Here is a 13,132-nt window from a genome sequence, read left to right as displayed (position 1 = left end):
ATCTATCTATCTATCTATCTATCTATCTATCTATCTATCTATCTATCTATTTATCTGTCTATCTATCTATCTATCTATCCGTCTGTCTATTTATCTGTCTATCTATCTATCTATCTATCTATCTATCTATCTATCTATCTATCTATCCATCTATCCATCCATCCATCCATCCATCCATCCATCCATCCATCCATCCATCCATCCATCCATCTATCTATGGTTCTGTCTCCCTCTCTCCTTACTTCAATATTTATGAGCCATCCACTGCCTCAGTGGGAAATTGATTAAAATATTTTGGTATATTATTATATGTAGATTCTGTTACCGTGAAAGAATGATCGATAGCTTTCATAAAACACGTCCTATTCTAAACCGAAATTCTTGACGACCGAAAGTTGGCTCTTTTCTCCAACGCTCAATGACCGTTTCTAAGTTATCTGATGCGTGAGTTCGATATCATGATACGCAAATAGCCGAGCAACTTATCAGCGAAAGGGGTGATGTATGACAGATAGCTGTGGCTACATGCGAACTGCTGTACTTTAACGTACTGTCAAGAGTATTATAATAACAATAAGATAATAATAAGGTTGTTATCTCACTCTTGGTACTATGCATCCGGTGCATCTGCTCTGTGTGTTGCTGTGTGCAGCTAGTCTTGCCGTGCAGGAAATAAATAGTTATTTTCGTACTTAAACTTCGATCTTTCATTTCTTATATGGGTTACTGCGCTATCATTGGTATTATATGGTCAAACCAGCCGTCTTATTGCTATTGCAGTACGCATACTTTTATCAACAGGTGGCAGCACCAGTATGGGCACTGGCTAAGTATGGACTGTGACCATAGAAATAATATAGGTAGACTATATAGGTGTATAAGGTGTGTGATATAGGTGACTCTATATATTTCTATGACTGTGACCGAAATAATAAAATAAATGTGTGTGAATGGAGCGTATCATTACGTAATATATATTTATCTGCCATATATGCTGTATATTGTATACATGGCATAATGTGCAATTAAATAAAGACAATAATTGCACAATATCACTTGTTACATCCAAATAAATCTCTAAGATGACTCTAGATTTTAGGTGTCATCATATCCATATTCAATATATCAATTATTACCTATATGATATTATTAGCTTTTTAATATTTCGAACATAGTTCCATATTAAATATTAGCGAGAAATAATGAGGAGCTTACTATGAAAACTTTGTAAGTCTAACCATGTCATTGTTTACACTAATCTCTTGCACTATATAGGTATTACATGTATTGCATTTGGTTATTTGTGTCCATAGGTTTGCTAAACAAGGACCTGAGACAGTATCTGAGCATAAGTTTTCCGAAAGGATGTATGGACCATGATCAACAGCAGACCATAAGGGAAAATGTCTACTTGCGGACCGTACCATGTAAGTTTAAACTTTCACTATAAATAATGTCCAGCATTATCTGTCACCCGTCGGTGTCATGTGTCTTTGCGTAGAAGCTGCGTCACAGCTATAAACACGTCACACTGATTCACAGTGATACACATATATTACTCACACAGGGTGCGCAATTAATGTGAGTCGGGAGTCAAATACTCCCTGATTTACTGTCGGGCTCCCTGATTTGACATATTCAGGAGTCCGTGTGACTCCCTGAAAATTCTGCTATACTAACTAGTTCGTTCCAGAGCACGGCCACGCGGAATTGCCGTATTTTTTCAGCAAATTTTTAATTTTGAACTTCAGACTAAGGACTCTCTCATTTTGCTGCGGACTCCCTTTTTTTGAGGGCAGGGAGTCCGTTGGACTCCCTTGTTCAAAAGTTCAAAAGATACCCCTGTTCACAGTATCATTAGTCATCCAGCTAGGTGTGACCAACTGTTTACCCGTGTCTTAATATAACGTATACGTATATTTAACCTTTTACAGTTTTGAATGTGGTTCCTAGCAGTAGAAATCCTTCCAGTATTCCTGGTAGACCTGGGTATGATGCATTGTGATATATATATATGATCAAATTTCTGTTTTTTGTTCTTTTATTTTAATAATTCTATTTATCTTTCTAACTGATTTACTACGTGAGTTACTGATTAGCCCTACTTTGCGTTGCACAGCTACTCCCACCATTCATCTATGTGTGAGTGTGCTGTAACTAATGCTATTGGAATGAGCCCGTGGGCGGAGCTGTAAGCTGAACACACGCAGCTGTGCCGAGGAGGTGGCAGAGCTGGCACACTCACTAGCTCCTGTTATTGTTGTCGCCGCCCTTTAGCATTGAGAGAAAATTACCGCCGACAGGAAGTGTAGGAAGTACAGGATGCAGTGAATGCTGCTACGCATAATGCTCTGTGCCGATCGCGTGTGCAGATCTCGCACACGTACCATGATGAGTTGCATAGACTCTGCTTAGACTACTCTAATATGCTTTACTGCGAGATACTAGCCTTCGCATCTCTCCTGTGCTGCCCTTCTTACTAATTCAATTACTCTCTCACTTACATTCCGTATTCTCTATCCCATTTACTACTTCGCTCCCACTTTACCTATCTTTCCCCTTCTCTCTATCTCTGTCTCCCATCCCTCCCTCAACCTATCCCTCCCCCTAGTTGTCTCAGTCTCTATATCCCTCTCTGTTATTCCTCTCGCCTACGTCCCCCTCTCCCTCTCACCTCTAGCTGTTATATCCTCGTCTTCCCTGTTTTTCTATCGAACTGCCTCACTGCTTAACTACGCTCTCCCCCATTGTCCCTTCTTACTTACTGTTTCACACAAGACCCGTAACTTTCTTGCCTCGTGCCTCGTTCCGTTATTCCTAAATCGCCATTCCTTCCGAGTCCATCATGGATTTATACATTTTTAAAGTGTAATCACCACTTATTCAAGGTTCAATGTGTACAGTAGCATGACCATGCCACTCTCATAATTTCTGGCAACTAGTGGCAACCAGTGGAATAATAGTGGCAACTAGACATAATAGTGGCAACTAGACTGCAACCAGAAGTGCAGGTAGGGAGTAACAAACTCAAGGTGTCAATCATGTACACGCGTTGCAACACATTCATGTGTATAATTAGGAATGAAAAGACCGAATAATTATAAACAGTTTTATAAATTTATGTTTATATACAACCATTTGTTTTTATTCACTCCTGTTATAATGAATGCCGTATTAAAAGTGTTAATCTTCTTTTATTCATGATCAATGATCCGTCTCTTCCTTTTTGCGATTCGATTTGGACTATAACGCAGTATAATTCTGGAAAGATAATCCGACTGCTATGATTAGCTTGTGTATCGGGCATGGTTTTGTAACTGATGTCATTGATTATCTGATTGGAATCCGGTGTGTAACACCAGGATATCAGATAATGGTGTTTAAATGGTATCGCTAAAATGTTTTCCCGAGCACTTGCCCAATTAGGAATTCGTTTCGACGATTCACAGCGATCAGAGATGAGTCATGATGTATTGCTGTTTGACGTTTTATCCACACAATGAAGCGGATGCACGCGCTATGCGTGTTGAACATGTTAGATGAGAATAGACAAATAGAGACAAGAGCTGTCCACAAAGACCTACTGTGAAACCCGATTGTTTAACAGTGTGAATGGTTAAACGTCATAGATTAAATGATTGTTCTAGACTGGGTTCTCTATAGTGAGGCAATGCACTGACGATACAGTAATTTTACTAGAAACGACGAACCGGGCACCGGCATAGTTTGTACTTTTTAATAGTGGTTATGTTAGTGTGTAATAGATGACTTGACGTTTCTTCTATTAATTTTATACGAGTTTCGCTATTGCTACATTAGTCATTACTGCGATGGTTATATAACATTCGAGACCACATTTGATTAGCAGAGCGTCTGTTGGTTCGTCTTCACCAACCAGCTAATGAAAGAGGTCTAGCTGCTGACAGCGACCAGTACATCGCGCCGCACGGAGTCTGTTTGGCGGGTGCTGTCATGCTTCCAGACCCCCATAATGATGTATTGTTGTAGTGTAGGCGCGGATAAGCCCGCGCAATTGTCCAGTCCCCGCTACGCTCCCTGATCATACCTGTGTTGGGCCACCTGCATTCTACCGCAGGTAGACAAGGGGATGGAATGACGCAGTGGGAAAAGTGGTCGTTTTTACGGCGTACTGTCGCACCGCGCTGTTATTGGTGGCTGACGTATCTTTTGCGTGTATATTTGAATCAGATATATATACCTTCCAAGTACGTTAACAGGTGAATGTGCGACTCCGGTTTCGCTACTCAATTCGATTCACTCTTTTCGACCCCCTCCCCCTTCCCCCGCCATCATTGGCATCTTCCAAAAGTGTCGTACAGCCGCTAACATGCAACTTGCTGGGTCGGCGGACAGCGCCTGCAACCTTCGTGAACCGACCGGAGGCGAACACATAGCGTTACACTGCTCCCACGGCGCGCTGGGACTCCTCCTCTAGTGTGTACACAGCAAACTGGCTCTTTTGGTTTACTCGGATCAGAGTCGCGGCGAGGGGCACAGTAGTGCACACACGCGCGCACGCAGACAGACGAGATTGTACGTGCGACATAGACGTGCCGTGACTGCGCGCGTCACACGTCGTCGGCTGTGAGTGTTGGATCGGACGCAGCGACGTCGCCGTGTCTCCGCACTGTTGTTGTCATTCTCAGGCTTGAGACAAGGCGACAGTGTGTGTGTGTGTTAGTGTGCTTGTGGTGCAGGGAGGCCGCCGCGTCTGTACACCCGCGCGCCGCGCCGCACCGCGCCGCACCGCGCGTGGACATACTCGTGATCGCAGCGATCCGGGAGAGATCTGTCGATAGCAGGGTAAGACGTAATGCCGATCTTCGCATTCAAATCATAACGATGTCAGTATTTCGCGTGTTCTCGTTGCTGATATGAGCCAGCGGCCTGCAGTCTTATTTGATCGCACCAGGACGTGAGTAATATGTTATAACTTACCTGCGTTAAGCCAAGTACAACATACCTGTAAAACTTATACCTGTATAAACATATACCTGTATACCTTAAGCCAAGTAATATAAGTATTATAAGTTATATCAAGAGCAGATAAAGAAGTTATATGAGTATATATAAGTTACGATACAGTTATCCTATGATAACACCGCATAAAAAACAATGGGCACAATTTATAGGCCTAGCCAGCGGCCTGCAGTCTTATTTGGTCGCACCATGGCGTGAGGTGTACGCACGAGTACGCGTAATATCAGGAGTAAGATAATATAGGATCCTATATTATCTTACTCCTGGTAATATCCGTGCAATTTCTGGCGAATGTTGGGTGCTTGATTCAGAGTGATTGGCCTACAAACGCTATACCTACATACAAGTTACCCACGTACAACTTACTGTTCCCGTATATAAGGGCCCCGTGTATAAGCATCAACATACCTAGTATACTCATAATATTGTTTATATGTTTACGGTATAACCCTCTATATAACCTTGTGTCATTTCGCTGCGTGTAAACCGTTGAACACGGCTTCGGACGTAGTCGTCATTTCTACGTTTCAATACACTGTTTGGATAGTAAGCTGTGACGTACAGCCGCCGTAAGGGCCCAAGGGGTCATATGAATATTACGCTCAATACACTTTTAGGACGATAGATGTCGTTAGTAAGATTGTCAGTTGCTTGGGGAATCTGCGCGCTGGTGTCACGTGTCGTTGAACGTCTTGTATATTGTATCTTGGTTCCCTCTCTTGGATTTCACAAGGCACTCGATTCTTCGAATGTGCGGGGGTTATCTAAAGAAAAAGGAGATTAGGACCGCCTCCAGTTTAATGTTTCGAATCATCAAAATTTTCCGTACATAATCTACCGCTGGTATCAATAACCCGGGGTTGTCCCATCTCCAGTCATCTATTTGTTCACCGTCCTTATCCATATTGTATTGTATCTTATTCCACGTCGCAGCGGGCGGCCGTGCTATAGAGGCAAATACAGATGGAAACGCGTGGTCGATGATTGTCGAGGAAGGTTGCCGACGAATATTGTTGTTACGGGTCACTATCATTACTCTTAATATTAGCTTTCGCTTTCTTTCCCTGCCTCTCTCTTCCACCTATTTCCACCCCCTCTCTCTTTCTCTTTCTCCCTCCCCCCTCTCTCTCTTTCTGCCGTCCCCGCCATTTCTTCCATCAGACCCATTCTCTGCAATGTTCATTATGACTACATAATGAAAATGAAATGTAAAACCTCTATATTAGCGGTCGGACGGTATGTCCTGCTCGACGACCAAGCTACACATAAGAGATTGGAATTCCTCTGTTGAATTACAAAAAAAACAAAACTGATTACAGCCACCATGAAACCAGTAGGTTTACAGGATCCAGTGCTACGCCGAATATCAACGTAATTTGTAGCGACTGCGCGTTGAGATACAGATGCGCTTTGTAGTCGACAACGTAGTTGAAGCAAGCACTAGATGAGAGTAAGAGTGAGGGGGTAACAGATCGCGCAGACTGCACCTGTTATAAAACAAGACTCCTCTATCTTTTTGCCGTCGCGGAAAAGCGCCTGCGCCCACTGTGCGCGCGATTTACAATGCAGCCTACTTGTATACGTAGCCGCCAAGGGGCGGCACACTTTGTTAATTAGGCAGCGGTGTCGATGGCCAAGGGCTGAATATTTCATGTTTGTTTCCGCTGAGTGACCCGGTGCGCTGCGTAGCAGTAGTGACCTGCTTATTCGTCGCGCGGTGTCGTAGGACGGGCGGCGCGTCGTTACGTCGTCGGCTCGTGTACGGGAGCTGTATATGGTGTGGACGGTTGTACTGCTAGCTAGCTGTGGTTGACATTCGCGGTCACAGTGTGAGTTAACGTCGATGCCTTGCAGTAGTAGTCGTAGCTGTAAGTGTACATACTGTGTGGTCTGCGCAGTCACGGAATGATCAATGATTGAGAAGCTGCGGATTGGCACTGATCAACAATCGCTGCGGAGTGAAGTGAAATCCGAGCAGCCATGAATGGACAGGTCGTTTGGCATGCAGTGCAGACGCAGGTCTATATGTTTAGCCGCTAAGGCGTGGACACCGAACCACTTGGCACTCGTTTTGCAGACCACTGCTACTCGCGTGTTATACAAATAGCCCCCACTCTCTCGACACAGGAGTCCGGCATTTGTACACAGTGCACACCTGGTGCAGTTATCCTCTATCAGACCCTCTCATAATCCGCCACCAGCTGTAATCCAGCGCTGGAAGAGTTGGACGCTACCCGAATCGATGCTAGCGTAGATAAGACAAGATGCTGTGAAGTGAAGGGCTTTATGACCATTGAAAATACCGGTAGCACTGAAAAGGAAAGACATCACACTGTCTAGCTAGGTAGGTAGAGAAGGCAAGACACGCACACGCCCGCATGCATGCACACACACACATACACGAGACGGACAGACAGGCAGGTAGACAGACATAGAGAAAGAGAGAGTGAGGGGAGAGAAAACGCGCAGACAGACAGAGTGATAGGAGGGGAGCTACAGAATGAGATGTAAGAGAGAGAGAGAGGGAGAGAGAGAGAGAGAGAGAGAGAGAGAGAGAGAGAGAGAGAGAGAGATGTGAGGATGAAATTTGAACAAACAATGAAACGAAATGTTATCGGCTATGGTTGGCCGCCGTACTCAGAAATAATTAATTCGTTTTACCACGGGGTTGAAATAAGTTAACTGCGGTGAAATTATTGCCCTTTTACCCAATCAGGGGCCCTGTTACATTGTTGTTCTTTCAACCAGTTACGCCATCGCCCTTCAGCACTTGCTCATCTCTTGACTGCAGTATTTTACACACAGACCCACGATGCGGAGGAGGCGGCGGCGGCGGCGGCGGCGGCGCGCATATGCATGCACCTGTATGGTCGCAAAGAGTCACGGCAACGCTCGCCTGTCAAACAGAGGGTGTTATTGTGCCGTGCCGATCCCATAGTCCGCTAGCTTGCGCTCGATATACAGCATGTGCACAGCGACGTGTTTGTGGGAGGGGTGTCTCTCTGTGTAACTGTACCGTGCGTGCGTGCGCGTGCGGACTGCTCTACTTACGCCATTGGCGTATGCCTATCCGTAGCATGTCGGCGTTGTTGTCGCTTTCTCGCTTGATTTTACTTGACTAGTTTGAAATCGGCTGCGTGTGAAAGTTTGCGTCGGTGTGTTGCCATGTGAACTGCTAAAAACGGCAAAGAGCGCCTGCGCTGGCTTGTAGCGATTATTCATATTCGTCGTCGCTATGGTGACACTCGCAGACTCCCGAGAGCTCGCGCCACGTGTCAGGTACATAGCGCAGCTGTGAATCATGCTTTTACTCTGGCAAAACATTTTCAGCGCAATTTTTCAGGGCAACGGTAGTAATCTTGGCTGGTTCAGAAGTACCGCATTGTTGGCCTGCAGTATGCTGGCCCTGAGCGGTTTTGCAGGCTCACGTGTGGCCGGGGTAGATTTTCCTGCTAGGTGAAGCATAAACTGCGTGCAGTTTGTAATTACTGCCGTACGCACCACGAGTTGCGATCTTGTTCGTTCAACTTCACCAGTCGTCACACTTAGAAGTGGTTTGTCATCACTCTGCCATGAACATGCATGTACAGCAACCAAACGACAAACACTTGTACGCACGCACGCACGCACGCACGCACACACACGCGCGCGCACGCACGTACATGTACAAATTAACAAATTCATACATAACGTACTTGTCCCTAATCAAGCAGCAAGCATTCAACTTTGCAGCTACCCAAGACATTGCCCCCCTATGTACCTACGCACACAGATACCTAGATACCTAGATACCAATTGGATGCTCAATACTTTTAATACACGGTATTCATGATAACTTAACTGGCGCAATTTCACAACAGTTCTGTATATCCAGAAGCTTTTACTACATAGAATCGTTAGAACCGTTTTTGTCTGAATATTGTTTGTTGTTTGTTTCTCTGTTACGAATCTATCCGTAGAATCAAGTAATATGTGGCTAAATTTGCTCTAAAACTTTTGTTTCTTCGCGTTTTTTACCGAGCAACGCCGGGTACCCGGCTAGTAGGGAAATATCGAAACGATTTCTGGATTTTAGATGTGGTTTATGTAGTGGATATATAGGGACATGGATAACGTATAATAATGGCTACTGTTTCTGGCATAGATATATGTGTACGGTTCGGTATGGCAGCAGGCATGCATTGAATTTACGTGTTTTATGTGTTGTGACTGTACCAGGAATGATGTCAAGAATTGTTACCGTAAAGTACTAAAACGATAATTTTTGGTGATAACCTTCAGTTTTATGTGACTTCCGTTGATTCAGCACTAAAGTGACATGTCAACAATTAAATTTTTATTACATACAGTTATATTTGACTAGTACATCAGTATAAATACTATAATTTGGTCTCTATTGATTGAAGGATGGCCGGAAATATATACCTGGGCTTTTATTGATAATAACTGAGATTGAAGACTGAAAGCTTCTCTTTTACATGACGTAGTCAACTGTAACATTTCTCTTGGTTTCAAAGCGGAAATGAATTTTAACGGCTAAAATTTTGTGTGATATAAATTAACTGTTAAAAGGGACATTTTTATCATTTAAATGCCTGGATGGGTGAAAGTTAGCAGGATGTATCATTGCAAGAACATGTATGGGTTCGTTGTTCATTTCTCTTTCACGAATACATTTCCCAATCAAAATAATCAATAGCTACCTGCCATATACTTATGTCATAACTTAAAACCAGTTTTAAAATAAATTGATATCTTTCCTATGGATTTCCCATTAAAACAAAACTCACTCAACATAAAATTTTCGATGTTGTGTAAAAGTTCCAGTGTTGGTTAGAAGACTGATTATCTTTTGAGTAAACTCAACCATGTGTTCAATTCTCACACATGGATGATGACAGTATATACGTCTGCTATTATGATTGTAATGCCACCATACAGCCGCAGCTGTTATTTTCGATACCTCAAGCAATGACATGTTGATTTTGCTGTTCAGAATTAAATAAACAAAACATTAGTTACAGTCTGATTAACTAGTTCCTGTTGATTAAACAATAACGTGCTCATTTAATTCATTTTCATCAAACAATAAATGGTTTGTTTGTACATCATTAAATTTTTGCTAATTGCAATAACACAATAACTTCTTGCTTCGGGTACATAAACATTAACATTTTGGTTTAGGTGCATTGCGTTAATTGTGTCTGTTTTTTATATTCAGGCACAACTAGACCACCAAGGCCAGAGGAGACACATGGCCAAGACTACATCTTTCTGTCTGTTGATGAGTTTATGGCCCTGGAGAAATCTGGCAACCTCTTAGAAAGTGGCATTTACGACGGTACTTAACCTACTTGGTAGCTGTTTTCTTGGCTGATATAATTTTGCTTGCTAAGCGTTGCTATAATGGCAACTCAATCGAGCACTATTGCTGTCTAAGCCGTACGTGTAATTAATGTGATGTGATAGGTAAACCTCGCAGTGGTACTTGTGTGTGTGTGTGTGTGTGTGTGTGAAATTGGGCTATTTATTCTTGATGATCACCCCATACCTTACTGCGCTACTCTTCAATGCTTCCATCTAGAGTTGTTGTCAACCGAGCAAAATCAATTCAAAACCGGTATGTAGAACTGTTAGCAGGATATTATAATTTGGTGCAATTTGATGGAATTGAGAGTTAGAGAGTTTTTTAATGAGAATTTTGTGTTCCATTTTGCTAACCAGGGTATACTTGCTGGGCTGGTAGCAGATTATTACTTATACACAGTGCAACCATGAATTACGTCTTCACACGTGTTATCATCTTGGCAATATGATTTCATTTTAAATTTTAATCTCACTTGTGTAAACAACTTGTATGAATAATTATTTTTGTAATATTATATATTATTACTATGCATGGCATCACAACAACTCTCTGATCAGGTCACAAATTCGCACCCGCCTGTGCTGATGTGACCATCAATGACCTCACATGTGCCTTTGTTCACACCACAATTGACGAACTCACAGAGTTGTCATTCACTCACACACACACCTGTACTAGTTAACATCGCGATAAAGGAAACGTAGTCATGTCTTGCCATCAAAATGCACTGCGCATTACCTGTCCTTTCCTGGTGACCTCAACAGGGTATCACACCTTGTTGGTGATGGCTTCTCACGTGCCTTGGTAACATAGTCAAGTGTAAACATACTAACTGGTCTTCGATTTCAGGGAATTTCTATGCAACTTGGTTTTCTAACAGAACCCATCAGTTATGTCTCCAGCTCCTTCACAAGTACCCCCATGTCATTAGCCACGCAGAAACACGGTGCTACGTGATGCGTGTTCGACGAAATGTCACACAGCATGTTCCGCAAATAGTTTCATTGCATGTTCCACAAACAATCACTTGACACGTTCCGTGAACGGCCACACGACATGTTTTATGATTGGACACACATCATGCTCCATGAGTGGTCACGCAGCATGTTCCACGAAAGGTCGCATACGTTCCACAAATGGTTTCATTGCATGTTCTTCAATGGATTGCATTGCATGTTTCTCAAACAGTCACGTGTCATGCTCCATGAACAGTCGCGTAGCTGGCTCGACGAAGGCTTTGCTGGGTGGGGACGAACGCATGGCTGATACTTTCTACGGTTCTTACTTTCAAGGTAACTACTATGGCACTCCGAGGCCACCCCGTGAGCCGCTAAGCATCGTTCCCAACACAGCTTCCTCTGTCGCTAAGCATAGCACGCCGTCGACTGACATAATCCTACCGGGGAAAACCCCGTCCAGCAAAGGGAAGCGCCAGCGAAACCGCTCCAGTGTAGAGGCGATAAAGTACGGGCAGGAAGCAGTGCCCTCTGGTGCCAGCATTGAAATGGCCGGTCAGCCTGGCGGTAGCAACAGCCCTGATTGGCCGTCGGAGGAAGAATTGGGAGAGTTGCCGAGTAACTGGGAGAGATCCTACACGGAGACTGGGGAAGTGTACTTCATAGAGTAAGTGTTGTATCTTGAGACAACGCGAGCAGAATCGCGCCTGCAGAAAGACCATACATTTTCTTGTTGTTTCCACTAGGCTTGGCAGTGGCAATACACAGGCTGCTATCTTAACAGTGTGTCGCATCGAGGCATTTATTTCGAATCTTTAATATTTTGTACGGACAGCTAGTTTTGTTGTTTTGCTTGTGAAAGTCTCATTAAGTTTCCTTAAGTGCTCACGTGGGAAGTAGTGTTACTTGCAGTGCATTAATGCTCTCATTGCTCTATTTTCGTTTGTCGTGTGTGTTGATTCCTTGTCATTGGTCTGCATAGCCACAACACAGGTACAACACACTGGCTGGACCCACGCCATGCTAAGATGAGAAAGAAGCCAGAGGAGTGTGATGACCAAGGTGTGTACGTGCAGTCACTAGGTAACAACAACACATTAGTAATTCTAAGGTTACTGCTATAATTTAGACTGTGCTAACAATGTGGGCTAATGGTTCCTAAGGTCATATAACTTACTGCACTGCACAGCTGTAAAAAATTATCTGCACAACATTAAGAGAGGTGAAAGTTTTTAGTCAGGTGTGACAGTTTCTTGTGCACCAGTGGCACGGTAGACTGTAATTTCAGAGTCTTGACACTCAAGTATTGGAACAGTAGACTGTCATTCGTGGCAGTTGTGTAGTGTTTGGCAGCACTAGCTGGGTTCGTGGGCTCCAGGGTTCGTAGCGGGTCTGCCAAAGTTTTATAAGTACATATTTTGCCAAAAATAAAATAAGGGCCCTTATTAGTACTTATTTTTGGTGGAATCTTAGAAAAGCACTTACTAGTCCTTATTTTTTGCCAAAGAACCGTTTTTCAAAATTTTCTGTGTTGAATTTCTGTGTTCAATTGTGTAAATAAATATTATTAGTGTACTTTAATAGTCGGTGATCTATCAGAAATCGCGTAAAAAAGTCTTATTTTGGCCTCCAGAAAGGGTCTTATAAGTCCTTATTTCAACATGTGACTTACTACTATGAACCCTGGGCTCGCGTTCCCACGTGTATTAGGCCTGGCGAGGATAATAGCAGTGAATGCGCGCACACGGATCTGCGTCCGCTTATCTATCGCGCTTCGGCAACGAACTCGTTTCTTTGCGTAATTTTT

At 43.4% G+C, this 13,132-nt stretch overlaps 1 protein-coding gene across 6 annotated transcripts in view; it reads left to right on the top strand.

Moving 5' to 3' along the window:
• The window catches only part of LOC106812025 (membrane-associated guanylate kinase, WW and PDZ domain-containing protein 2-like), a 54,301-nt gene that overhangs the window by 22,307 nt on the left and 18,862 nt on the right, over positions 1 to 13,132 (top strand). For 2 of the 6 annotated variants that reach the window (XM_014815788.1, XM_014815780.1), the window contains exons 4-7: positions 1,314 to 1,427; positions 10,223 to 10,342; positions 11,662 to 11,992; positions 12,308 to 12,408. In XM_014815788.1, the coding sequence (XP_014671274.1) occupies positions 1,314 to 1,427; positions 10,223 to 10,342; positions 11,662 to 11,992; positions 12,308 to 12,408 (666 nt within the window). Of the gene's footprint in view, positions 1 to 1,313; positions 1,428 to 4,350; positions 4,825 to 4,846; positions 4,937 to 7,203; positions 7,346 to 10,222; positions 10,343 to 11,661; positions 11,993 to 12,307; positions 12,409 to 13,132 lie in introns of those variants that run through there. The other 4 variants (XM_014815796.1, XM_014815799.1, XM_014815804.1 and 1 more) reach the window with 4 other exon arrangements.

The sequence above is a fragment of the Priapulus caudatus genome, unplaced genomic scaffold (assembly GCF_000485595.1).
Source record: "Priapulus caudatus unplaced genomic scaffold, Priapulus_caudatus-5.0.1 Scaffold20, whole genome shotgun sequence".
Taxonomy (NCBI): Eukaryota; Metazoa; Priapulida; class Priapulimorpha; order Priapulimorphida; family Priapulidae; genus Priapulus; species Priapulus caudatus.
The sequence above is the reverse complement of the archived record's forward strand: the minus strand, read 5'-3'. Positions and strand labels throughout refer to the sequence as shown.